The following is a 25885-nucleotide window of genomic DNA, read 5'->3' as shown; positions in this document are numbered from 1 at the left end:
AATCACATCTCCTCCCCACATCAGGACTGCAGAGAGACTGAAACAAAGGAGAAATCGCATATTCGAGAAAACAAACCTGTCATCTGATAACTAGAAGCTCTATTGAGTGCTGCTCCTCTGGTTCTTGTCCCCAAAAGCTCTTTGTGGAATTCCAGCTTCACAGTCCCTGGCTGCTTATTTATTGGGGTCTCCCCAGATCTCCTGACCTTCCAAATGTCTCTTGTTCCCTAGCTGCAGGCACTTACCTGCCACCCTTGCAGCAGGTATTTCAAGCACCACGTCGGCCTGGGATAGGAACCGTAGGGAAGCCTATCAAGCTCTTGGCCAACTATTTTGAAGTGGACATTCCCAAGATCGATGTGTATCACTATGAAGTGGATATCAAGCCCGATAAATGTCCACGCAGAGTCAACAGGTAAGGCAAGTATTAAAGGATTCAGCACTCTTACCCGACTCAGCTCCTTTGTACAGAAGCAGCGGTTGGGAATGCTGTTCCCGTCCCGGAAGGTGTGCGGTGCGGGGGAAGCACCAGAGTGAAGCTTCTGTGATTTCTGGTCCCTCCCCACTCTGGGATGTGGAACAGAATGTGCAGAAGTTACTGCCTGTGCCCAAGACCATGTGAAACTTCTGGGAGCTCTTTGCAAAATCTCCTATATTTTTTTGCTGCCTTTTTGAAGTTCAGTTGATAATGTGATCTGGCCGTGAGAACACGAAACGTTGCCTTTCCCCAGCAGAACCGATTTTTCAAACACTGTCCCCTTCAGTGTAAAAACAGGGTCAGGTTTGAAAGTGCAACAAGATGCAAAGCGCCCCAGATTGCCCAGTGATTATTTTACTCGCCTCTAATTGCAGTGTGGCTTGTGACACATGGGTTGCTTTGTTCCGGAGCGGTGCTGCACCCGGCTGGGGCAGCAGAGTGAATTCTACTAGCACGGCTGTCTAATGGCATCCATGTTCACTCTAGACACTGAGAACATACAAGCTACAGCTGTATTTCTTCTTGGATGTAGCTAGTACGCTCTCAGTCCAATGTGCTCCAAGCCTTCCTGTGCCGAATGATGTGGGCATTCCCTCAGCTACGCAGATGGCTGACCCACAAGCTGACACGTAGACCTGTACAGTCCCAGCTTTCCTGTGCTGCTCGGCTTTTGTTCCTGGCCCTGAGGGCTCAGGAGATACTGGACCATAATACTGTCCCCGGTCCCTCGGAGCAGCTGGGTTATTTTGGCAACTGATGCAGACTTAAAAATAGCAAGCCCCAGACCTTGGGCCAGTGTAAGTTCTTGATCCCCTACTCCCCCTGCCCCCAGCAGCATATTTAATTCAGAGCTTGGGAGACCAGTGAGCAGATGCTGCTGTTCCCTGGGCATTTGGCAGCTTGTCTATGTGTAGACACTTGTCGCTCTCCCCTGCCCTTGTGGTACGCTCCCTGGGGCTGCCGCCTGCTCCGAGTGCACAGGTGCACATTCCCACGTGCCTTGTAACCCTATTACACCGTCACTGATTTGTCAAGATACCGGGCAAGACGCACACCCGTTCATCTGGGGGCTGATTTGTTTCTGATCTGCCTGAGGTGCTGCTATTCGATCTTGAGATGGCCCACGTTACAGTAATTTTGATATGACTTGTTCTGTCCCAAGAGGCTAAGCTGGGAATCAACCAGCCAAATAAATGATCCAGTTAGCTTTGCTTTTCTCTCCTTTTCTTCTTCCTTTTTCTTGCCCCTCTGTTCTCTGTAGGGAGGTTGTGGAATACATGGTGCAGCACTTCAAACCTCAGATCTTTGGAGATCGGAAGCCGGTGTACGACGGGAAGAAGAATATCTACACCGTCACTGCCCTGCCCATCGGAAACGAACGGGTGAGGGCGGGGACCAGAAGCTCCTGGGGGTGGCCCAGCCAGGGGTACTCGGTGCTCCCAGGAAGCACCATGTGCATAAAGATCGAATGGGGGCATGGTTCTGGCTCTAGAAAAGAAAACGAAAGGATCTTGGGGATGGGAAGAGAGGTCCTGTTCCCCAAGCTGTGGCCAAGAAGTTCGGCCCACAGGTAGAGATGTGGGGATGGGTGGGCTCTAGGCTCCTGGGGCGAGTGGGTGAGCTCAGACTGGATCTTTGCGGCTGGCTGCCCATGATACAAGGGAAGTGTCATGGTATCATTTTGCTGATGAGGAGACTGAGACGCAGAGGTGGTTGTTTGTGTTGTGTTACTGCCTAGCAGTGTCAACCAAGCGTGCTGCCTAGACTAGTGGCTAGAGGTACCAGCCAAGTCAGGGGCCCTGCTGTGTCAGGCTGTGTACAGGAGGCGATCCTTGCCCTGTAGAGATTATAGTCTAAATAGATGACCCACAAAGGCTGGGAGGGGAAATTGCAGGCAAAGAGCAACTGCCCGAGGTCATGCATCCGGTCAGTGCTAGAGCTGGAACGAGGACCCAGGACTCTGGGTCCCTGCTGTGTCTGCTGGACCATGCTGCTTTTCCTAGCTATGGTTTTTTTGTTTTTTTCCCCCCAAGGTAGAAAGTCATATGCCCTGAAGGGGAAGGGGTGGGTGTAAAGGGGTGCTGCTGCTGGAGGGGGAAGACCTTGCTGCAGTCTGGCTAGTAGTGTTCTAATGACTTCTCTTCCCCCACCCCCTTCCCCTCCTGCCTCAGGTTGATTTTGAGGTAACGATCCCAGGGGAAGGCAAAGACCGGATATTTAAGGTCTCCATCAAGTGGATGGCGATTGTGAGCTGGCGGATGCTCCACGAGGCCTTGGTGAGCGGGCAGATCCCCGTCCCGCTGGAATCTGTCCAGGCGCTAGATGTTGCCATGAGACATCTGGCGTCAATGAGGTAATCTGCTCCCCTGGGCGCTCGGGATGGGGTGATGTGTCCGGGGCAGGAGCAGCGGAGTCCAGAGGAGAGCTGGCGTCATAACTGAGCGTTCATCAGAGTGGAACTGTGTGCGCTGGTGAGACATTGGGGGTGTTGCCAAGGGGGGGCTGAGCTCTCCCAGGTCAGGTCACGTGTAACAGTTACACGAATGGCTTGTGTGTGTGGTAGCGATGAATGCAATTCCCCAGGCACCGGTCTCTCCTGTTCTCTGCCTGGGGCACAGCACAGCCTGGTCTCCTGTGGGCTGGGATACTTCAGTCTCACTGTGCTTGTTGGGGTTAGCGTGTGGGATTGGCGGCCTGTGCTGTCACTCTGCCTCCAGTGCTGCAAGCCCAGCCCTTGCACCCAAGGGATGGAGGAGTCTGGTGGGTCTGTGTCTAAGATAACTGTCTACTGCTTTGCATCCTTGTGCTTCCCCCCCTACTGAGGTGAGGGGGAAGATGCTTCAGCTCAGCATCGCACTGCTCGTTCTCTAGGCCCGGCACGGCGATTAGCTAGCCCTCCCCATAGCCCTGTAAGGAGGCAGGGAAGTTTGGGGGGGCCGGAATTTCCAAACTTGAGTGCCTAGCTTTCCTCAGCAGTCTGCATTTAGCCACCTAACTTCCTGGCTTGACTTGTCTTCTGAGGGGCCGAGCACCCCCAATCTTGGTGGTTTAGGGAGATTGTAATCTCTATGGGGCAGGGACCATCCTTTTTGTTCTCTTTGTACAGCGCCTAGCGCAGTGGGGCCCTGGCCCACAACTGGGACGCCTAGGTACTCCCGCGATACAAGGAATGGGACTCTATTCTGGTGCCTCCACATGGATGTAGGTGGCTAAATTAGAAAGAGTTTTTAAGCCATTCCCACGGGCGTGCAGTCCCTGTTCCCGCACAGCGGATTGCTGACATTGCTTTGAATAACATGAGCCTTGTTTCCCTGGTTTGCAGGTACACCCCTGTGGGCCGTTCCTTCTTCTCCCCTCCTGAAGGTTACTATCACCCTCTGGGAGGGGGCAGGGAAGTTTGGTTTGGGTTCCACCAGTCGGTCAGGCCTGCCATGTGGAAGATGATGCTCAACATTGATGGTAACTCCCCTTCAGTGCTGGCAGGCTCCAGCTTCACCCGCTAACTTGCACCCTCTCTCTCCGACGTGTCCCGCTCAGGCGCGTCAGCGCTGCTCGCCCGCCGAAGGGGTGCATCTACGCAGGGAGCGGCAACGAGTCTCCGAGACTGGATCTGCAGGCTCATGGGGCTTGCGCTGTGGCGCCGAAATCAGCCGTGCGGGCGCTGCGGCTCGGGCTCTGAAGCCGGGCTGCGGGGTGGGGTTCAGAGCCCGAGCTGCAGCGTCTGCACAGCGGGTTTTAGGGCTGTAGTGCGAACCCAAGTCTGCGGGCTCTGAGACTCTGCCACGGACACAGACGTGTCTCCAAGGCACTAGTTACAGGAGTGTCATATTGCTGATTACAGTGGGAAGGACTGCGCTGTGAGGGTGGGGATTTCAGAAGGGCTCAGTGCTGGCCTAACGGCACCCATTGAATTGGTGGGAGCTGCCCAGAAGACTTCAGTAGGGGCAGGGCTAGGTGAGGGCCAGTAGGGTGCTAAATGCAGCTTCCGGTCGGACGCTTCGTACTGCAGCCAGCAGTGCTGCGATCCTTGTCCGGTGCCGAGGATCTGCCCTAGAAGAGGCCAAATCTTTTGATTTGTGGGTGTTCAGACACTGCCTAGCACAGTGGGGGCCTCACTCCTGACTGGCGCTGCCCTTCTCACTAGAAGTGACCTGCCTCCACAACTCCCTGCTTTGTCCAGTGGATGCGGGGCTGGGTAGGGTGGCGCAAGGGGGTGGAGGGTCTGATTCTGCTCTCGGGTAGGTCACTAGGAGATTTGTCAAATTGTCTCCCCGGGGCAACTCTGGAAGCCCATTTGCTTGGGACGATAGAAGCTAGACTGACCACAGCAGCCTGGGGGGAATGCGTGCTAGGTTGTGATGACCCAGTGTTGGCTTAGGGCAGGGCCTAAGATGTCACCTGCAGTTAGGGAGCGTCTAGGACTCTTGAAAGAGAGAGGAAAGATCTCCACGTCTCGCACACTCCTTCCCTGCAGTGTCGGCGACAGCCTTCTACAAAGCCCAGCCCGTGATCGAGTTCATGTGCGAAGTGCTGGATATCCGGAACATCGACGAGCAGCCAAAGCCCCTGACGGACTCGCAGAGGGTGCGCTTCACCAAGGAGATCAAAGGTAAAGAGACGGGGCACTCTGTCGGCAAGGGCGCGCGCAGCAGCTCATGTCCTGTGTGTGGATGGGAGGGTGTTGAGATCCCAGGATACAGAGCAACTTTCTGCCTACCATGGTGAAGACACTGACCTGGGACACGGGAGACCTGGGTTCTAATTCCGGCTCTGCCTCAATCTCTCTGCAAACTTGGGGAAGCCACTTCATCTCTCTCCCCCCATCTGTAAAACAGGGAGGATGATGAAGGTTGTGCAGATGCACTCTTTAACTCTTAGCACCCTGGCATCTTCTTCATTGGCAGGCAAACGTGCTTCAGAGGGCATGTTTGTAGATAGGCCAAGTCTCCAAAGGGTTAACGATTTAATTAAAGCACATGTGGAGTAGACAAGAAGCTGGTCAGTGAAAGACTTGGTGGAGCTCCTGACATTGATCAGAGATTTGCTGTCTCTCTCTCTCGCATTAGGTTTGAAAGTAGAGGTGACCCACTGTGGGCAGATGAAGAGGAAATACCGTGTGTGTAACGTTACCAGGCGACCAGCCAGTCACCAGACGTAAGTCGGGGGGGGGGAAATGCCCTTGGAAAAATCTGAGCCGTTCTCTTAGTTATTTAGCAGCTGCTGGTAGCGTTCGTGAGATACAAAAGGCAAACTCTAGCATGTGACGGTAAAGGGAGCTCTGGTGTTCAGTTCTCTGCAGATGTGCTGCACAGAGGGACCTGCATGTAGCATGATCTGAATGACGGGAGCAGGATGCAGAGGAGGAGTGGGAGCTGAGAGAAGGCTCTTACGCTGTTAGGAGGCATGCAGCAGAGGGCATGAGTTAACTCGCTGTCAATCTGCCCAGTTTGCATCTCTTTGAATTCATCTTTGTACTTGGTCAAAAATAGACACTGGAGAACAGAAGGTTTAATCAGGAGGTAAATTAATCCCTTAAATTATTTGCATGTGCCCATAAGCATGCACACAAGTAGAGACGGTTCCTTCCTCAAAGAGCTTTTCTAGGACTCCCCAGCCCAGCTACATTTCCCCAGTAACCTGTAATATGCACCAGGAGACACTTGCAGAAGTCCACTATTGCTACAGATCTTCAGGTGTCAGAGCTGTGGATTGGGAATTGGCCGTGAATGAGCTATGGTTGGTCCAGGTCTCCGTGTGTGATGTGGTAAATGGGAATTGTACCAGCCTTTTTTGGTTGCCACTTTCTCCGGGGTGTCCCCTGCTCTGTAGCTAGAGCTGCTCAAAATATTTTTGTTTAAACATTTTGTGATGAAAACGTAAACTGATTTAGTTGGGTAGATCTTTGTGGTTTTTGAAAACTGAAATCTGCTCACCAAAATGATTTTTTGAAAACCAAAACTTAAAATACATTGGAAACATTGGTGGGAAAAACACTTATTTCACAATTGCCTCTGAAAAATAATTAGCGCTTTTTGGCCAGCCCTCCGTATAGTTCTGATGCCATGGGGCTGCTTCTGAAACTTGTTGGGCTCCCCAGTAAATTGGAAACATCAAAGGTAAATATGTGGGAAGAACAGATCCAAGTGCAGGCAGTGGCTCCTTGAAGGGGTTGGAGTTTGCTCCCCAGGAGATCTCCCCTGTGCCTCCCTTTTAGCTCAAGGAATCCCTTTCTGGACACTTGCCTCCTGCGTTCCTTCTGCACCCGCTGCAGAGCGCGATTCAGAGCGCTTCACTTCCCCAACACCGAGTGCTCCCAGCTGCCTCCCCCTATTCCTGTAGTATCCTTCATTCCAAGACCCCTTCCAGGGACTTTCACTTGAAATTTTGACCAAGGAAGTCTTGGGCAGTCAGTACTGAAATAATGTGATGTCTCCTCAGGGGCATTTGTAGCTTGTTTGGCTTTCTAATTATGTCCCCACTAAGAATATCGGGGTGACTCCGGGTTCTCCAGAAGCTCTTTATGGAGCTGGGAAACGACTGGTGCAGGTGGAGTTTGTGTGTCCGGATTCCTGCCATTGGTTAGGCAGCATCATTTAATTCTGTGCAGCTTAGCAGCCCGAGTTAATTCTCCACTGGTTCGGAAGTGTCACATCTCCCCATACCCCTTTAACCCTTCAAGAGCCACTGTCCTGTGGCAAGAAGGGATACACTGGTGACTTTCCTCTTGAGCCCAGCTGTGCTACTGCAGGGGGCAAATGAGCAAATATAAATCCCTGTAGCCATCAATTTGTGTACCCAGCAATATCACGTGCAACGTGTCCTGTAAGAAAAGGATTTCCCCGATTAGCTTGTGAAATCAGTGCTTGATTTGTGGACCTCAGAGCAACCCGAGGGTCTGGATAGTCCTTTGCAGACTTGCTGTACAGCCACCTTTTTGCTTTCTCTCTCCCTCATTTGTAATTGGGGGGGTTTGCCCCGCATGCTCAGGTGCTTCGCCCCTGCTCTCAGTTCCCTTCGCCCCAAGCAGAAGGGAGAGTGCTCTGGCGTGGGAAGTGGGTAGGATTTCTTGTTGAAGTAGATGCATCCTGAGCATCCCCCTCATCTGCCAGGTTCCCCCTGCAGCTGGAAAGTGGGCAGACAGTGGAGTGTACAGTGGCTCAGTACTTCAAGCAGAAATACAACCTGCAGCTGAAATACCCCCACCTGCCGTGTCTGCAGGTCGGCCAGGAACAGAAGCACACATATCTGCCCTTGGAGGTGAGTGCCAAGTCGCTACTAAACGGGGCTGCCAAGGCCTAAAGTGTTCTCCGAGCCCACTTGCTCCGTGGCCTCAGGGAGTCCAGTTCCGGGTGACTATCGTTTGGGAGGGGTGGGGAGACTGCGATGTGTTCGTCTATCTGCCATCCTTCCCCCTTAGTTCAACCTGGGCTGGACTTGAACTGGTGACCTGGAAGCGAAGGTACCCACCCCTCGGTGTACCGGCTGGCTTGCAGAGATGCACAGTGAGCAGGGAGTGAATGTTTTGCACCACAAAGAAGAGAGAGAACCTGGCCCGTGTCCTAGAGTGTGCAGCCAGAGACCACAGATCTAGTCTGACCTCCTCCCCCCCCACCCAGCACCCGCACGCCAAACCCAACCACCACCATTAGACCAGAACATTACAGCCCTCAGGACAGTAAACTGCTGTGTGCCGCAGGGAGGGGCTGAGGCTAAGGGGAGCCCCCCTGACTGGGTCTAAAGAGAGCTGCTTCCAGGAAGCAAGGACGGCAAAGTACCTCGGCAGAGCAGTGTTCCTGATACTGCTCCTCCCAGCAGAGTCTCCTGGTGCAGGAACTCTGACCACCCCTGTTGGCAGTAGGGATTGAACCCAGCTCCTCTGATCTCAGTGGCTCTGTTCCATATAGGGCTGGGACAGGCTCAACTTCTGTCTGTGGCACAGGCACCACTAGAGAGGGCCCCAGCACCACATAGAAGGGGGGTGTAGGTTACAAGTGCTCAGGACAGCTAACCAGGTGGGTCTTCTAACATGCTTCTGGCTGCTGTCTCCCGCTCTCTGCCGTGCCCTGCAGGTGTGTAACATTGTGGCAGGCCAGCGGTGCATCAAGAAGCTAACAGACAATCAGACATCAACCATGATAAAAGCAACGGCGAGATCCGCCCCGGATAGACAAGAGGAAATCAGCCGACTGGTATGTGGCACTTGTTCCTGTCCTCGGGGAGGAGGGTTTGGGGGGGAAAGAGGAGCATCCCCCCCCCAAAAAACCACGTGGGACTCTGAGCCGCATGGAAGCTGACTGTCATGTAGTGTATGAGTGGCAGAACGGCTGTAGTAAGACAAGCGAGTGAAGCATGAATGGCACACGCAATAGGCCATTCTGCTGTTACTGGGGAGTAGCTATGAGCCATTCAGGAGAGCGTAGTGGGGATAATGATCTGATTAGTCTAATGCCATATTGTACTAGAAGTCCCCTTTCAGAAGCCTATGTATTTATATACAAATAGAAACTCACACAAATAAAGTCAGCTCCCTCCGTGGCCATGCAAACTCGACGTGCACAGTGCAGGAACCTTGTTATTGGTGGAATCCCAACCCAAAAGAGCTAGAGCGAAAACCAGAATAAAAGACTAGAGAAATAAACCTGACCCCTGAGAGCCCATGGGGCAGGGATCAGTAACTGGATCCAGTAGGATTTTCTGCCACTAGGAAAACTTCTCGCCAGCCCTTCAGGGGACATGCTACCCATAGCACTCATCTGGGTGCCCTAATGCACTGCAGCTGCCTGGGGGAAATCAGGGAGCACTAGGAGATTGGAGACATCTCTTTGCCCAGGTGGTGAGGGGTTGGTGGTTAGTACGTTACTCTAGCATAGGTTTCTGGGCTCCAGAAGCCAGGGACATTTGATTTTTCTACTGGTATACGTAATATGGGTTTCTTGACGCACTGAATCTCTGTTGTGAAGCTCTAATTCTTAGGAACAAACTCTGCTCTCAGCTGCACTGGTATAAACCCAGAGTTAGCTCCACTGGGGGTCAGTTTTGAGAGCAGAGTTTGGCCCTTAGTTTTAAAATCCCTGCCACGTCGATGACCACAGAGAATTAGTATGGCACCTGTTCCCTTCAGCCTGTCCCAGATCTGGATGGCAGTCGTCACCTTCCTGCATCTGACAGTACAGGCGTCTCTGACTAGCAGCCTCAGCTTTGCCCAGTCTGCTCTTAATGGGTCAGTTTGGTCATTGCCCAGGGCTGCAAACCAGCTCTGAGCTACTGCTCAAAGGTTTCATGCCACCACTGCTTTGCCCATACGCTGGCCAAGGAGCCCACACCATTTACTGAGCAGTATAAGGAACTGAAGTGGTATCTTTCCCCCAGATGAAGAATGCCAGTTACAACCTGGATCCGTACATACAGGAGTTTGGGATAAAGGTGAAGGACGACATGACGGAAGTGACGGGGAGGGTCCTTCCAGCACCAATCTTACAGTACGGAGGCCGGGTAAGCCGGAGTGTATCGTCGCTTGGACACCTGTCTGTTTTCATGCCAAAGGGGAAGTCATTACATTGCAATCTGGGGCTTGGGAAGTTCAACAGCCTGCGGTTCTCTGCCCAAAACAGAACAGAACCGAGTGTTCAGTTTGTGCCTGAAGGCTGGGATTTCCACAGGAGTCTTGGGGGGTTAAGTAATAAATCCCTTTGATAGTCCCAGCCTCCATCATCTAAAGAGAGGGCCCCTGTTTAAGGGGGACAGAGAATTTCTTGCAACTGGGATATTTAAGAGGTGCAGATTGGGTCTGCAGTTTTCTTTTCTATTAACTTCCTTTGGAATAGAGTATTTCCTTAACTGGGCATTAATGCTGCTTTATCAGGGCTGAGTGGAGCCCAGTGGCATGGAGGGGCACGTGGGGCTGGGTGGCCCAGCAGGTGGATTCTTTGGCCTTTCACCTCTGCAGATCTTGGTTCAAATCTGACATTTATTTTTTGCCCTGTTGGTCTCCCAAACCCATTTCATGTGGGCCACTGGGACCAATACCGAGACCACCAAATCTGTATCACATGGGGCCACTCAGCAGTCAGATGGGAACAGCTCTGGATCACGACCAGCCCAGGTTGGGTTAGAACCAGTCATCTGAAGAGTGAAGATTCTGTATCTCGATACCAAGGCCCTGAGCAGCACGTTTAAACCCCAAAGCCTGTGAAGAAGTGGGGGTCTGAGGGATTTCTGCAGTTAGATTGTTGTCCTGCATCCAAGGAATGTAGTGGGGTGGGGGTGGGGGGGCAGAAAACGACCCTTGCAATGTGATTGCATGGATCATTTTATCGAGGTACGTTCCTGGCCCTCATAGCTGTGGAGCCCCTTCAGTTACGCTGCAGATGACCTTGCTCTCGCTCTCTTCCCCAGTTTGATCTCCCATGTAAAAAGGGGTTTTTAGCAAGGAAATTGCTGGGCAGGTTGGACTCTGTGGGGTGACCTCTGTCCGATTGCTTGCCTTGCAGAACCGGGCGATCGCCACTCCCAACCAGGGCGTGTGGGACATGCGGGGGAAACAGTTCTACAACGGGATCGAGATCAAAGTCTGGGCTATCGCCTGCTTTGCCCCCCAGAAGCAGTGTCGAGAGGAGGTGCTGAAGTAAGGAGCTGGGCAGCCTGCGGTAGGGGCTGGGGGAAGAGCAGGGGCCTGGAGTGTGAGTGTCCCCTACTGAAACATCTGCTTGGCTTTTTTAAACAGCAACTTTGTGTAAAGAGCTGGAAGCTCTTTTAAATGTAATGTTGTTCTCCATTGACACCCTCTCAGAGGCCTGGAAATGTACTATGTTTTTGTCACCCTCTGTCTGGCAAACATGAGTTTATTTCCCCCGTTTCAGATTTATGCTGGAATTTAATATAGAGTCTTGGTTTCCTTTATTAGATCTGCACCCTCCCACATCTCAGACTCTGATTCTGGTTCCCATGAGCTCCCTCTGCTGTCTCCACCCACACATAACACTAAACATGGTTTGTCTGCTCTGTGCCCTACAGAGTAAGAGGCTAAGGTGGCTGCTTCTGGCTTTCTCTTCAAATGGGAGAAGCAAACTTAAATTTAAAAGGCAGAGAACTTTCCCTACTGCTCTGAAGGGTGTTTAACCCTTTGGTGGTGCTTCTTGGAAGAGTATGTGTCTCATGCATGGCTACTCTGGCAATGCGCTGTCCCCCAGCACTGCTGGTGTATTATGGAGCAGTCGGATGGCTCGAACAGCCTAGCCATTGACCGACAGCCACTTAGCTCTTGTCCTTGGGAAAGGCTTTTCTACATGAACCTGGGTTCTGACCTCAGTTAAACAATGGAGAGGAGCTGAGGTGTGGGAGAGGCTGCTGAGTGTCTGGAAATGTTACCCCTGACTTTGGATCTTAAACTCCCAGCAAACCCACAGATGAATCAAATCCACGCCTGGGTGTTGTTCCTCCCATTCCCCCTGCGTACTTGCCTCTGGCCTCACTTGCACTTAAACTCCTTGCACTGTTTCGCCATAGATGAGACCCAGCTACTGGGTGGGACAATTGGGATATTTCTGATTAGGTTTAATGGGGACACTTGGCTACTTGAGTTGCAGCTAGTCGAAGGGAAGTTCTGTCTTTTGTGACCTCTCTAAAGAGCAGGTGAAGAGTAGCCATGCTGAGCTGGCACTCCGGGCTTTTGGGTGTGCCTGCTTCAAACTGAAAACATCGAAAGCCACTGGATGAGCTGATCCCATGCAGAACGCTAATTTCTCCCAAGTTTGGCAACACGTGAACGAGTCCCATCAGCGCTCCCAAAACTATGGAAACCCACCAGCCTGCAAGGCAAATCTGCTCGCCCCCACTTTCCTGTCATATGAATAAAAGCTGCTTGTAACTTGTTCACCGTCAAAATAAATTCCTCGTAGCGTGGGCAAGGAGATCTTTGCCAGGCTGGATCCGCTCAGCTGTTACACATGTCAGTCATTCTGTGCTTGGCCAAAAGGCATGTTGATTTAGGGCTGGGGGTGATTCCCTTTTTCCGTTCTTCTTGGGATCGGTCAGGCTGTGGTGTCACGGTATCCTGCTAAGTGGTGGGAATGGAATGGGTGCCTTTCCTGTTCCATGCTGCACACACCAGCTCAGTACTCCGCGTTTAGGAGAAACCACACGTGCACAGGAACTGACTTCTCCTTTCCCTCCCGGCACAGGAACTTCACAGACCAGCTGCGCAAGATTTCGAAGGATGCAGGGATGCCCATCCAAGGCCAGCCATGTTTCTGTAAATACGCACAGGGTGCGGACAGCGTGGAGCCGATGTTCCGACACCTTAAAAACACCTACTCCGGGCTCCAGCTCATCATCGTCATCTTGCCAGGGAAAACACCTGTGTATGGTACATCCATGTGGGGAGGGCTGTCATAGAAATTCTTTAGTCTCTTGTGTCAGCTGCTCCGCCCAGAAACCATCCGCTCCCGATTTGAGAACTGATCTTGCAGGCTGCTGATTCCCATCTCGTGCTCTGGAGCCAGGATGAGGGGAGATCCATGCCAATGTTGGTTAGAAATGTTTCGTGCTAAAAAGAGAAGGATTTCGATGAAAGCAGCTTCTTGTGGGATTGGGACATCCCCTCAGCAGCATTTGTATCCCAGCCGTGTCTGCGTGTTAGCCATTGGGATGACTGATTTAGGAGCATGCAGATTCTCCCTCATTTGACGTTTTTACATCCCAAATTAATGTCTTTGTAAACGAGGTGCAGTAGCTCCACCAGAAGTTATGGGCTCAATGCTGAAATCACTGGGTGGGGATCTCTGGCCTGTGCCATGCAGGAGGTCAGACCAGAGGTTCATAATGGGCCCTTCTGGCCTTAGACTCCATGAATAAGCATGGGAATCAGGAGTGCAGTAACAGCTGAACTGCAGGCGGCAATGAAATGGTGCAAAGCGTCTGGGATTGTTAAGAGCCGCCTGGGAACACGAGTAAAGAGAGCTGTTCTTAGAACAGCCTTGAATCTGTGTCCCGTCTTCCCACTCAGTGCCAAGCCTGCCGCGTAGAGCGTGTGGCGCCGGTAAGGCTTAAAGGGTCTGTGGGCGTCGGTGCTGTACAGGCATTAAGTCTCTCAGCTTAACGCTGCGGTAGGGAAGAGTTATCCCTGCTCTGCAGATGGGCCCACTGAGGCGCAGTGGTGAAGTGACTTGCCCGAGGTCTCTCTGTCTGAGCTGGGAGTAGAACCCAGGAGTCCTGACTCGTGGCCCCTGCTCTCCCTGTAAACGCATGTACTTTAGGGGCCTTCTTTCCGAGCTGTGGGATTAACACTCTGCCTCTCTGCTGGCAGCGGAGGTGAAGCGTGTTGGAGACACGCTCCTGGGGATGGCCACGCAGTGCGTTCAGGTCAAGAATGTGGTGAAAACCTCCCCGCAAACCCTCTCCAACCTCTGCCTCAAAATCAACGTCAAACTGGGCGGGATCAACAACATCCTCGTGCCTCACCAGCGGTACGTACGAGTCCCCTGCCCACCTTGGGCCCCAGCCGCAGTGGGATGGGCTTGCCCCCCAGGCCCTCCACATCCTCCCTTCCCCTTTATCCCTGTGGGCTTTTTCCCTCTTAGAGGACCTTCTCACAGCCTTTCTGCCCTGGTGAAGAGGTCAGGAGGGGAGCTGCTGCTGGAGAGGAATGCAGGGCTTTCCTCCCTCTTGTTTCCCAGCACGCTGCTTCCGCTCTGCTCCTTTGGGGCTGGGATCAAGGGACCGAACCAGGGTCCCCAGCAGAGCCTGTTGTGCCAGCCTCTCTCTGTCTGGCCTTACCAGTAGGAGAGCTTGGCAAGCGGCTGTTAAAATCCTCTGTCCTGACTCTGGGATTGGGGGGGATGAAATACAGCCCAGGTGCTGCCTTGTACATGAACCTGGAAACTGAGTCAGCTGCAGAAATGGCCATGGAGATTCCCCCTCCCCCATCGCTAGAGTCACTAGGCAAGTTACCAGCACTGATCGAACCATGTCAGAAGGGCACTGGAACAGATCAGGTCTCAAAATAAACCTTTCCCGCCCCAGAACGAACTCCTCCCTTCCTATCCCCGAGGGAAAAGACAAGTCTTGCAGTGTATCCTGAAGGTCACTGAATTTAGGCTCCAAATCGAGACAAGGAAATGAATTGCGAAGCAGGAAGCCCCTCCCTGAGAATGCTCTGCCCCCAGTCCTCCCCTGCGAGACACAGCTCTGTGCTGCTGCATATGCCACTAGCTAGGCCTTGGCCACCAGTCTAATTTCGTAAGAGTCAAAAGGAGAGAACTTTGAAGCCATGTTCTATGTGAATAAAGAGTCCCCACTCTGCAACAGAGGCAGCTTGTGCAGCTGGTGAAGAAAGTTAGTACAGGGTCTGTTCTGAAAAGGAATCCCCAGCCCCGGCAGATCCTGGGTCTGTATTTTCCTCTTTGTCACGAAGATTAATGACTCAGACTAAGGCCCCAGTTATGCAAAGACATAAGCAGATCTGTCACTTCATACGTGTGACACACATGCTTAACTTTACCCAGTGTGTCAAGCTAACCACATGCCGAAGTGTTTGCAGGATTGGGGCCTAAATGTTTGGTTTGGGTATGTCACGGTATTTCCTGTTAATTTGCCCTCACTCACCACTGAGGTCTGGTGTGAAGATGCCTCTAAACCCAAACAGCTTAGCAATGTGGCTGATTTGTGACACTTTGTGGGGGCTGATGCACCAAGCCAGGGTAGAGAGACCCTGCAATGCCATGAGCAAAGATCAGGGCAAACCACAGGAAAAGGCAGCGGCTGAGACCTTTTCAGACTAATTCGTCCTGCCTAGACTGGAGGCCAGAGAGGAGTTTCCTCACTGCACTCTGCCGTCTCCTTCTAACTCAGTGGCTGCGAATGTGACTAACCCCGGCGCAGTCTGTGACTCTCTGACTGGAATAGCTGCAAACCTTTCCACTGTCTCTTCTCTCCAATTAGCTCGGCCGTCTTTCAGCAGCCAGTGATCTTCCTGGGTGCCGATGTCACTCACCCACCAGCAGGGGATGGGAAGAAGCCTTCCATAACGGCTGTAAGTTGGGAAGTAGCGCTGCGTCTGGAGCTGCCGCTCTGGTGCCCTTGGGGGAGGGTTGGCATCAGCAGGAAGCTGAGGCTGGCTGGACCCTTCGTGCCGTCCAGCCAGAGCAGTCTTGCCCAGAATCCTTTAGGCCCGTAGGCAGAGGCCAGGCTTGTCTCTGATCCCTGTGAAAGTCACGGCTTCGATGGTGGTGGTGTTGAAATCTGTTGAGTCCTGGGGGGGGGGGGAGGGGAGGGGGAATCTGTGTGGAATTCCTGAGCAAGTAACTGGCCACGCCCGGCCCCATGGGGATGAATCCAAGGTTTGATACCTGGCCATGGGATTCTCCAGGCTGTTGCTATGCTGCACATGGAGCTGCTCGGGGGGGGGGGGGGGGTCTCGCTGCCCGGCTAGAACTCAGCCCCTCTTCAGGGGCTCGAACTAGGGGTGCTGGGTGTGTGGCAGCACCTCTGGGTTGAAGTAACAATAGCAACCAAAAGCATTACAGTTGGGTTCAATGGCCTTCAGCCCTCTCCCTGCCCCACCACTGTCAACGTTGTTCTAGCATTCCTGCCCCTCCTGCCCCCGGGCCTCTGGCTCTTGCTACCTGAGCTCCAGGGGAATCCCATCTGACTGAGCTCCCAGCCTGGGGAAGAGGCGAATGAGCTCTGACGGCCACCAGCAGCTGGGGCCTGTGTGCTGAGTGCTGCTGGGGTGAGCAGTGCTGAACCGACCGCCCCAGGGAAGACGCTTCACCCACATGCTGATATGGAGCAGGGCTGCTGCTAGGTGCTAGCGGGGAGCACAGTCCCACCATCCCTGGCCAGTGCTTGGCCTCCTGCCAACGAGGGGGGTGGGCGAGTGCTGCTCGGGGTGGTTTTGGGACTCCGACCCTGGCCCCAGACCTCCCCGGTCATTTCACAGGCAACCAGCTGGTTAACAGTTTGGGCTCGGTACCACCCTGAGCTGGGTGTGAACTAAAGGTCAGTGCATCCTGCTGACCCTGTGACACATCAGTCTGGTCTCTGCGGTTCCCTCCAGGGTTGGGCTGGAAGAATCGATCCGATCTTCCAGAGACCTGCTCGCTTGCTGCACTAGCTGTCTGGGGATGTCCAAAGGTGGCTTTTCATCCAGGGTAATAAGTCCATCCATGTTCAGAGCAGTCACCCTATCCCACTTTCCCATGCAGAATGTCAGCGGGGCAGAGACGCTCCGTGTATCAGCTCTTCAGGGTGGGGAGCTTGTCCCGTTGACTTAGTTGTCCATGAAGGGCCCAGTGCATTAACTGTACTAACAAAAGGAAGAGACGCCCTTCTACTGAATCACCAGCCCCACTTCATTTTGCCCCTGGGCTTGCCTTGCAGATCTACTGCTCGAGTACAAGCAGGGCTTAACTTATCTGGCTGGAGAAGTGAATTTCAGTCGCAGCAAGCCAGGAAGATATGGCCTATGCAAGAGGAGCAGAGCCCTCTTTTCTACCACCTGCTGAGTAGTCAGCGGTATTTAATAAAGTGCCAGGAGTGTGGCTTGACCTTGAGCAAGACCTGAAGGGAAGGCACCCTCCCTGCCACGCTAGTCATCCCTGGTAGGCCGAGGCAGCCAGGGCTGGCATGGTACGAAGGGAAAATGAAACAATCTGACAGTACAGCTTGCCCCTTTCTCAGGATTGTAACATAATGCCCACCCAGTGTTTGTTCCAGCCGAGGAAGCTGTGGGGTTCGCGCAGCGCTCTTTGTAACGGAGCACGTCCGGGTGTTCTTCATAAACCCTTTGCCCTCCAGGATTCAGAGCTCAGGTTTTCCTTGGCATGTGAAATCATCTTTGGGAGCCTTTCTTCCTTCTTAATTAGGAGGAGGCAGGGCAACAAATGCTTTTGGCCGTTTCTTCGCACTCGTAGGCAGGACCTGGAAGAGTAGAAAAGAAATATAAGAAATCACTCTGGATGTAGGGCATGGCAGTCAGTCCGGTTGTTTCTAACGGTCTTACCTTATCCTACAAGCCCATGGTATCTAGTCACTTTTGCTAGTTTATAGTAATAGTAGTTCAAATACCCTGGCAAGGTAGATTATTATGCCCATTTTAAAGATTTCTCTCGGATAGAATCAGGTGTGTTCCATATGTAGGGTACCTGAGTGTCTTGATATCCAGGTTTCCAGAGGAAGTACATGTGGTCCAGGGAGGTTGAAATTTGTCTGGTGCCACCGAAGGAGCTGGTGGGAGAGCTGAGTGTAGATTCCCCAAGTCCTGACACTCCTCGGCTCCTGCTCCTGACTGCTAGAGGAGGCACTTGGACACAGCACTGGATGTATTCAGTGTATAGAATGGTGCCAATCCATATGGTGTAGACGCCCTTGACTTAACTGAAAAACACATCCTGCCTTCAAGCTCCTTTCCCATCAAATAATTCCCTACTCCTGCGCTTGCAGTTCCCTCCCAGCCTGGGGGACAGCGGGGGATATGACCCCTGAATTGGATTCAGTCTGTTTCAGCTGGATGTGGTGGGTTGGGGGCGTGAATCCTAAATCACGCTATAGTAGAGCAATGAACATCTATATCCAGTAGTGGCCTCTTGGCACTGGCTACCTTAGGGTCTATCTGAGCCAGAGGCTGGAAGTGTAATTTCCAGGTCAGGTCGACATACCCACGCTAGCTCTGATGGGGCTAATGTGTCAAAAAGAGCAGCAGAGCCACAAAGGGGGAAGTGCCAGGATGGGGGCTAGCCACCCTGAGTAGGATCCCGTCTGCAAGCATCGGTACGTACTCGGGTGGCTCTTCATGCCTCCATGGCTGTGCATCTTTTAGTCCACTAGGTTGATCAGAGCTAGCGTGGGTGCGCGCTAGCGTGGGTGCGTCTTCTCCAGCTGTATGTTGCACCTCCAGCTCCAGCTGATGGATGCTGCTGATCCCTACCCAAGTGCTGCAGCCTCAAAGCCTTTGGAAAGAGGGTCAGTAGCTCTTCAGGTGAGAAGTCTTGACGTGGAAGTTGCTCCCTCATGATAGGGAGAGAGAATCGTTCCAGTGTCAATGGCGAGGCGGCCTCCCCCGCGTCCCTTTCCTGGACTCCAGGGCAGCTTTGTTCTCTAGTTACAAACTCATCTCCAGTGACTCACGCTGTTCTCAGGGCTGCGTCACAGTCGAGTGCGGCTGCTCTTGGCCTTCCTGCCCCTGACATTTTCAAGGTCTCCTTTTCAGAGCATGTTCTTGCTGAATCCCCTGCCACTCCCGCAGGAACCCCAGGCCAGGACTGCTGCCTAGCAACTGGGAGAAGTGAAGGGTGACTCAGACCCACGTCACTTCCTTAGGAACCAGAAGAACAGCAAGCAGCGGAGGCAGATTTTGCTGGCTCTCTGAGATGCTCTGTAGTTCCGAGCTTGAGTGGGTGCATTCAAGGACCGTTCACCGAGGGTTAGCAGAGTCCAAGGGCCTGCAGATGCCTTTTAAAAATGTTTATCCAGCTAAGAGTTGGTTATTGGGCAGAAATGCTTCCTTTGATCATTCCTGGACAGCTCAGAATGCTGCTCAGATACCATGGTGATGGGCATGGGATAAGAACCTAACTAGAATAGAGCTCTCAGATGGTCATTAAACAGGGACTGGAATGTAGCCTGATGCTGCAGCAGCAGCATTTCAATAGAGAGCCTGGGTCTGTCTCTCTGGAAATCATTGTCCCCTGGCCCAACATGATATGTAGCATTGTGCAGCTGCTTCTCTCAGCGGGTTTCAAAGCACTGTACAAAAGTGGGGGAAGTGTCCTTGCCTCCGTTCAGAGGGGGACAGGTTTGTTACAGCACTTAAAGGCATGGAAATGGGCAACTCTACCCGACTCAGCACATGTCCCCTTTACGCTTGGCCCAGTAAGGGAGGGTGAGGAAGGCTACCCAGGGAAGAGATGATGGTTACTGCGGGAAGATCCCGAGTTCCTCAGACTAGGAATCTGCAGGTCTTGATGGTTCTGCAGAGGGTTTTTTTGTTCCATTGATTTAAACAGGGAACAAGAGGGTGAAAACAGTAAATTCACTTGTGGAGGGCAATGTGGAACACAGTCCATGCTGCTCCTCTCCCTTATTTATATTAATGCAACAAGCGAACCCTTCACAGAGCTGTCAGGTGCACATGCCTAGCAAGGATCTGTGAACTTCTTTTCCTGGGAGTGGCATGTTCTACTTGCTATCTTGTCTCCCAGTCCCGTGTTCAGTCCAGCCAGCCTTGATGACTTTCTGAAGAACGCTTTGCAGCCTTGGCTCCATGGTGGGAAGGAGGGAGGCAGCAGTGATCTGAGATCCCAGTACTGACATGTGGACCAGCATCATGGATCCATGGCTGTTGGTTGTTGGAAGTGGTTCCTTTTGGATATAGGTTCTCTGTACACTCCTTCTTCTATCCCTGAGCTCCAGGAGTGGGGGATGGTGCTCTGACCAAGGGGACTTGGTCCTGGGCGTCCCTACTAAGGCAGCATGACAAGCCAGGCATGTCCTTCCCCCTCTCCCTTTTCATTGTAATGGCTCACCACGGCCCGTCTGCTTTGTCACTGCAGGTTGTGGGCAGCATGGATGCCCACCCGAGCCGTTACTGTGCCACGGTACGAGTCCAGCGCCCTCGGCAGGAGATCATTGAGGACCTGTCCTACATGGTGAGGGAGCTGCTCATCCAGTTCTACAAGTCCACCCGCTTCAAACCCACCAGGATCATCTTCTACCGGGACGGGGTTCCAGAGGGGCAGCTCCCGCAGGTAAAGAACCCGTCGGCGGGGCTGCTTGCGCTGCAGTTAAGCTGGGGCGCCTTGCACACGCTCCCCTATGGATTTGCTGGTGCTCACTCAGAGGAGGAGCTCCAGACGTGCCTCATTCAGATTTCACAGCCCAGGGTTAGTTTTTTGTTACTTGCGCAATATTCTTTTTGTCTGTGTGGAAGGGCAGAGCGAACGCGCTGGCTAGAGCTGGGCAAAGTCTGCATGGGCACCTCTGCCAGCTCTCCACAATCGTAACTGGAGTAGCCTCTGACGCTTGGCGTGTTGGACATCTGTCAGTCTCTGCTGAGACACAGAGCGGCGGGATGGTTTTGCAGAGCAGAACAGACAGGCTGGGATGAAGTCATTGTATTGGCTTTGGCCTGTCACCCGAGGCTGGATTTGAACTTGAGTCTCTAGAAGTGAAGAGCTTGAGTGTGTGGCTGCTGTCACCTACTCTGCATAGAGAAGTGCCCAGAGACTGATGGTGCCTCCTTGTTTTTCAGTGTCCGCAGCACACACTCCTCTTTGAGGAGTCACAGCTGCCAGAAGGGCAGGGATCAGTGCCTCTCTCACCTCTCCCCACCCCCAAAGAATTGTCTAAAGCAGCATTTCTCCCCCTTTTTGATACCACGGTCCAGCTTGCTGCATCCCTAACCTGTGTCAGGGAGATCTCAGGGACTGGTGCCAGCCCAAAGACCAGCTGTTGAGAAACACTGGTCTAAAGGCAACAAATCTCACTGGGTGCACTGGGGATCTGAGGCAGCCTCCTGCGTTTGTGGGCAGAGCTGCTGAAGAGGGAGCTCTGGTTTCCCTGCTATGGTTGCTGAATTACACTGGAAAGAAGTCTAGAGAAGTAGTTTGAAAAAATGAGACCTGCAGTTGTCTAGTTGCCAACAGTCCTAGTTACATGTTTGCTGACAAGAGGAGGGGAAATGATCCCAACATATGAGCTGGGACTTTTTAACATCTGTCCTTGTGCATGAGATCTATGCACTGAGCTCCTTACTTGTTTCAGTGCCGTTGGCTGTAAGGGCAGCACGGTGCCAAGCTCCCTCTCCCTGCTTGGGTTGGAGAAGGCTGGTGCCAGGGAGGCTGGGCCGATAATCTACAGTAAAGGAGCTGCCCCTTGGCAAACTAGCTGCTGTCTTGCCGGCACTGCCACGTAAAGGGGCGGGGGTCCCTGTGTTGGCTCTGCCCAAACAGTGGAGGGGGAAGAGCTGTGTGTTCTCACTCATTCTATACACGGTCTCCTCTAGATTCTTCATTATGAGCTGCTGGCAATCCGAGACGCCTGCATCAAACTGGAGAAGGATTATCAGCCCGGCATCACATACATAGTTGTCCAGAAACGGCACCACACCCGCCTCTTCTGTGCGGATAAGAACGAAAGGGTGAGGATGGCGAGGATGGGGGTGGGAGGTAGTCTTGGGGGTGGGGAATGATTGATTAGTCGCCAGCCCTGTTGAAAAGAACCGGCCTAACCTTGCGTGGAAAGCGTAGCGTTAACCAGCGGAGCAGTCCTCAAAGGAGATCCTGCAGCCCTAACCCTGGCTCCAGTAGCAAAGCCTCTTGTGCTGGCTTGAGAGGCCGGGCACAGTTCACTTGCAGTCCGTGTTCCTCGGAGGTGAGTCTCTAGGGATGATATTTAAAGAGTAAGTGTCAGATTGAAAATATTTTTCCGCATTTCATCACTTGAGGGGTTAAAATCGCTCAGAGGGTTAAGATGGAGGGACTGTGAAAACATGTTTGATCCCTGCTGTTCTCAGTGTGCAAGCAGCAAGATGCAAAAAGCTGGACTTCTCCGTTTCTCTTCCTGGCTCTTGTTCCCTGGTGCTGGCTGCAGTGATGGGGTTCTGAACAATGGCGGGGCGGGGGGGGGGGGTACAGAGGGAAGAGGTTAACTTAAACAAATCAGGGTAACCCTCCTATTGCTAGTAGGGTTCCTAAGTGAAACCCACATTTGGAGCCAAACCGAAGCTGGCAGTGGGCCCGTCAGAGGGAAGATCTGGGAAAGGGAGGCTTTTGTTGCCCTTGGCATAGGAAGGAGTGTGGGTGCATGACAGAGGTGCCTGGGGATGGGGCGATTGAAGCTCTCTGCGGAGCCCGTAGAATTTTTGGCCACTGGAAGTCCATTTCTGCAGTAGGAAAGTGCAAACACTGGGGCACTTCTTCCCCCTCTGCTTCCATCTCGTCACCCCTTGCACTGTCCTCCGGTGTCGTGTGTGCAGAGAGCACTAGCAAGCCTGCCACCCTCACTGTTCCCTGTGCAGAAGGCCTGATTTCCTCCCATTTCCCACCTGTCAGCGGCACTGCAGAGCCCTGTTCTGTAACTGGGCAATGGGCGTGTGCCAAGGGCCCCTACAGGGTGGAGCTGCTATGGCAGAAACCTGCCGTTGTGGACTCATGGAGAGCAATGGTCCCCGGCTCTCGCTGCGACGAGTGGTCACGCTGGGAACCTGCCAGGCATGAAGCTGTTTAACTTTGCGCATAGGACTCAGGGGAGTATAAATCTGTGACAGACCCGGAGGGGGCGGGGTGTATGGGACAGACCCGGGGCTGTGCCACTGGGGGTAACCAGAGGATACAGTGCTTGGGTCTTGGTTCAATCTCTGCAGATTGGCAAGAGCGGGAACATCCCGGCTGGAACAACTGTGGATACGAACATCACCCACCCGTTCGAGTTTGACTTCTACCTGTGCAGTCATGCAGGCATTCAGGTACTGCGTCCCAAGCCCGAGCGAGGCAACACCATCCGGGGCTTCCTTCTCTCAGGGCCTGAGAGGTTGTTTGCTGGCTGCCCAGCACCCTTAGCAGATCAGCTACAGTCTCCTTGCCTTGTCTAGTCCTCATTAAAGATCCCAACCTCCCTTTCCCCAGCAATGGCCATTAACGTTGGGGCCCTGGCCAGATTCCAGTGGGGAGAAATCTGTTGGTCCCCTGTGGCTTCAGCTGGATGCAGTGTGTGTGTGTGGGGGGTGTTCTGTTCTCTCCCCAGTTGCTGAGCAGGGTTGCTGTGGGATATTTCTGCAGAGGGGAGGAGGTCCTTGCCCATCTCAGGGGAGACTTGCTTCATATTTCTGTCCATAGAGGCTACCTGTCCTGGGCAGCAACGGGTACTCGGTTCGTAACTGCTCAGCTTGTTGTTCTTGGCCTTTGGGATTTCAGTTTATCCACGGGGGCAGAATACTGTGTAGCGGCTGGTTTGCAGTAACCTGCAGCTTCTAGTTCTCCTCTTCCTCGGATGTCCTGGGAAACTGTCAGCCCAAAGTGCCAGCCCTGCTGAAAACTCCTCCACTGGGTTTCTGTGCTTCCCAGGCTCACGTGGGTTCTCTGGCTCTGAATTCCCGCTGATGCTGCTAATTGTCAGGGGGGACCTGGAAACCCGTCCTTGCATGGACTCTGGGCAGGGAAAGTGCTGTTCCAGCAGCTGCTGAGGCAGAGGGAGTCTGCTCTGCAGCTGTTTTTAAGGGGCCATGAATATTCTGATGTTGCATTGGCAGCTGAGAGCGCTACAGGCTGCAGTAACTCCGCCGGTGCATACAGCTGCTTCCACATGGGAGGCTTTTTGGCTTCCTTTCCTCTCACTCCAAGGACAGGAGGCTTCTGGCTACTGAGGAGCTGGAGGAGTCACTGGCCAAACACACGAGGCTACAGCTTCCATTGTGAAGGGTCAGGAGTTTATTCCAGCCTGGGCACCACGGCAATGACTTGCCACAGATGCACTGGCTCTGTGGGGTGGGGGGGGAGGGGAGGGGCTGGCCAGCTGCAGTTAGTGCTTCGCATTTAGCTTCGTTCACCCAGCGATCGCCAAGCACTTCACTGCCTCTCAAGACCTCGACTCTCCAGCCCGTGAGTAGGGAAGCAGATATTGCAGATGAGGCTGAACTTAAGCCGCAGAGGGTTAACTGCCTTGTTCCAGACACTGGCAGTCTCAGGGATAGAACACAGGCGCCCCGACTCCCCTTGGCTTGATCCAACGCCTAGACTGCATCGCTTTCTCTTCTGTGTGTAATCTTGCTAAAGAAGCTCTGCCAGGCCTGTAAAGAGAGAGCTGATACTGGGGCATCTGTTTCCCCAGCTGTTTTGTCAGCTCTGCCGCTTGTTCCCATGCAAAAAGCATCTTTCAGTGCAGCCTTTGGATCTGTCTCTCCTGCTCAGACTTTTGGCCAGGTTCCCAGTTAGATCAGGTGGGTGGGAGGGCACGTGTACTTCCTTTCAGCCACCCACCTCTGGCTCTGATCACGAGACCCACTCAGATGGTATCGCCAACTCCTCCCCCCTCCTCCTTCCCAGGGTACGAGCAGACCTTCCCATTACTACGTCCTCTGGGACGACAACCGGTTTACAGCAGATGAGCTGCAGATCCTTACGTACCAGCTCTGCCACACCTACGTGCGCTGCACCCGCTCCGTCTCCATCCCAGCACCAGCATATTATGCCAGATTGGTGGCATTCAGGGCGCGTTACCACCTAGTGGATAAAGAGCATGACAGGTGAGTGGTGCCATTGCACAGAGACGCTCACGGGCTGTATGGCACCACCTTAGCCGTCTGCCAGATGGCCTCTAGAGGACCCCTCCAGGGTAGGCAGTGTGGGGAGGGGCCGGAGAAGAGTGCAGCGGTCATACGTTCAGGCCCGTGCTAGGACAGGCAGCCTGCTGGTCTTTGGGTCTCAGCACGTGTAGACTGGGGCTGTACTGTTTTTGCTCTGCAGCAGACCTAGGGGGCACAGAGCTCTCAGCCCCAGGACAGGGGATGCTAAAATGGCTTTAAGTCTTCCTTTGGGCCATGCTGATCCTGAGCTGCTCTGAGGGATGGAGTGGCTGCCAGCCCAATCTAGACAGCCCTGTCAGAGTTACATCAGCCTTCCTGCTCTGCCCTGGGGGCTTCCGTGCTGCATGCGGTGGGCCCGCCCCTTGACAGACCCTACAAAGGGGCTTGTTGAGGGGGTTCTCAGAAGACCGGTACCTGTGCTAGGGGAATCCCTCCGCCAGCTGGAGCCGGAACTTTTAGCTCCTTCACCGCTTTGGCCCTTCTACCCAGTGTAAATGGGCTGAAGAGCACGTTCCTGGGCCCTGGCCCCAGGGACAGAGTCCAGCCCTTTCCACTGTGGGATAGGAAATCTCTAGTTCTCCTGCATGATGATGCACGACTGGGGATCCAGGACTCTATAAACTATTGATACGCAGCTGGTGAGCTGTGACCACTGCTTGACGCTGGTCTTAGCCGCCTGAGTTACCTTGTGCTCCCCAGCCCACCACTTGCTATAGCTGCCAACTCTTGTCACTTACTGACACTCTGAGCCTCTAGGACAAGGGGGGCTTTCTCTTCCTTAGGCGCCTATAGCACCTAGCGCACTGGGCCCTGATCCTTGACGGGCTCTCGACGCTCCCACAGTGCACACGCTAAATGATCCAATTGTGTGTTTTGCACTTTCAGCGGAGAGGGCAGCCATATATCTGGACAGAGCAACGGCAGAGACCCGCAGGCGCTGGCAAAGGCTGTGCAAGTTCATCAGGACACTTTACGTACCATGTACTTTGCTTGAAAGCCTAACTTTTCTTACCTCACTCAAGAAAGCTTTCAGATTTGTAGGAGCCATACAAAAAAGGAAGCATTGAGACACCTTGTTTGTTCCAATGAGAATCACTCCAGGGCAGGCAGCG

General features: G+C 53.3%; 1 protein-coding gene across 2 annotated transcripts; it reads left to right on the top strand.

Moving 5' to 3' along the window:
• Positions 1–356: 356 nt before the first annotated feature.
• On the top strand, positions 357–25767 carry LOC135893643 (protein argonaute-1). 2 transcript variants are annotated; one of them, XM_065421494.1, is made up of 18 exons: positions 357–415; positions 1740–1860; positions 2650–2831; positions 3801–3937; positions 4953–5087; positions 5545–5632; positions 7588–7735; positions 8548–8667; positions 9848–9970; positions 10969–11102; positions 12658–12842; positions 13782–13941; positions 15416–15506; positions 20026–20220; positions 21477–21611; positions 22836–22937; positions 24514–24713; positions 25659–25767. In XM_065421494.1, exons 2-18 carry the CDS (start codon positions 1756–1758, stop codon positions 25765–25767), a joined length of 2349 nt encoding a protein of 782 aa, XP_065277566.1. In that variant the 5' UTR covers positions 357–415; positions 1740–1755. The 2 variants fall into 2 exon arrangements, with proteins under 2 accessions (XP_065277566.1, XP_065277567.1); XM_065421495.1 differs by lacking the exon at positions 22836–22937.
• Positions 25768–25885: the final 118 nt, after the last annotated feature.

Source organism: Emys orbicularis, chromosome 23 (assembly GCF_028017835.1).
Source record: "Emys orbicularis isolate rEmyOrb1 chromosome 23, rEmyOrb1.hap1, whole genome shotgun sequence".
NCBI classification, from domain to species: Eukaryota; Metazoa; Chordata; order Testudines; family Emydidae; genus Emys; species Emys orbicularis.
Note: the sequence above shows the minus strand (reverse complement) of the source record. Positions and strands in the feature narration are given on the sequence as shown.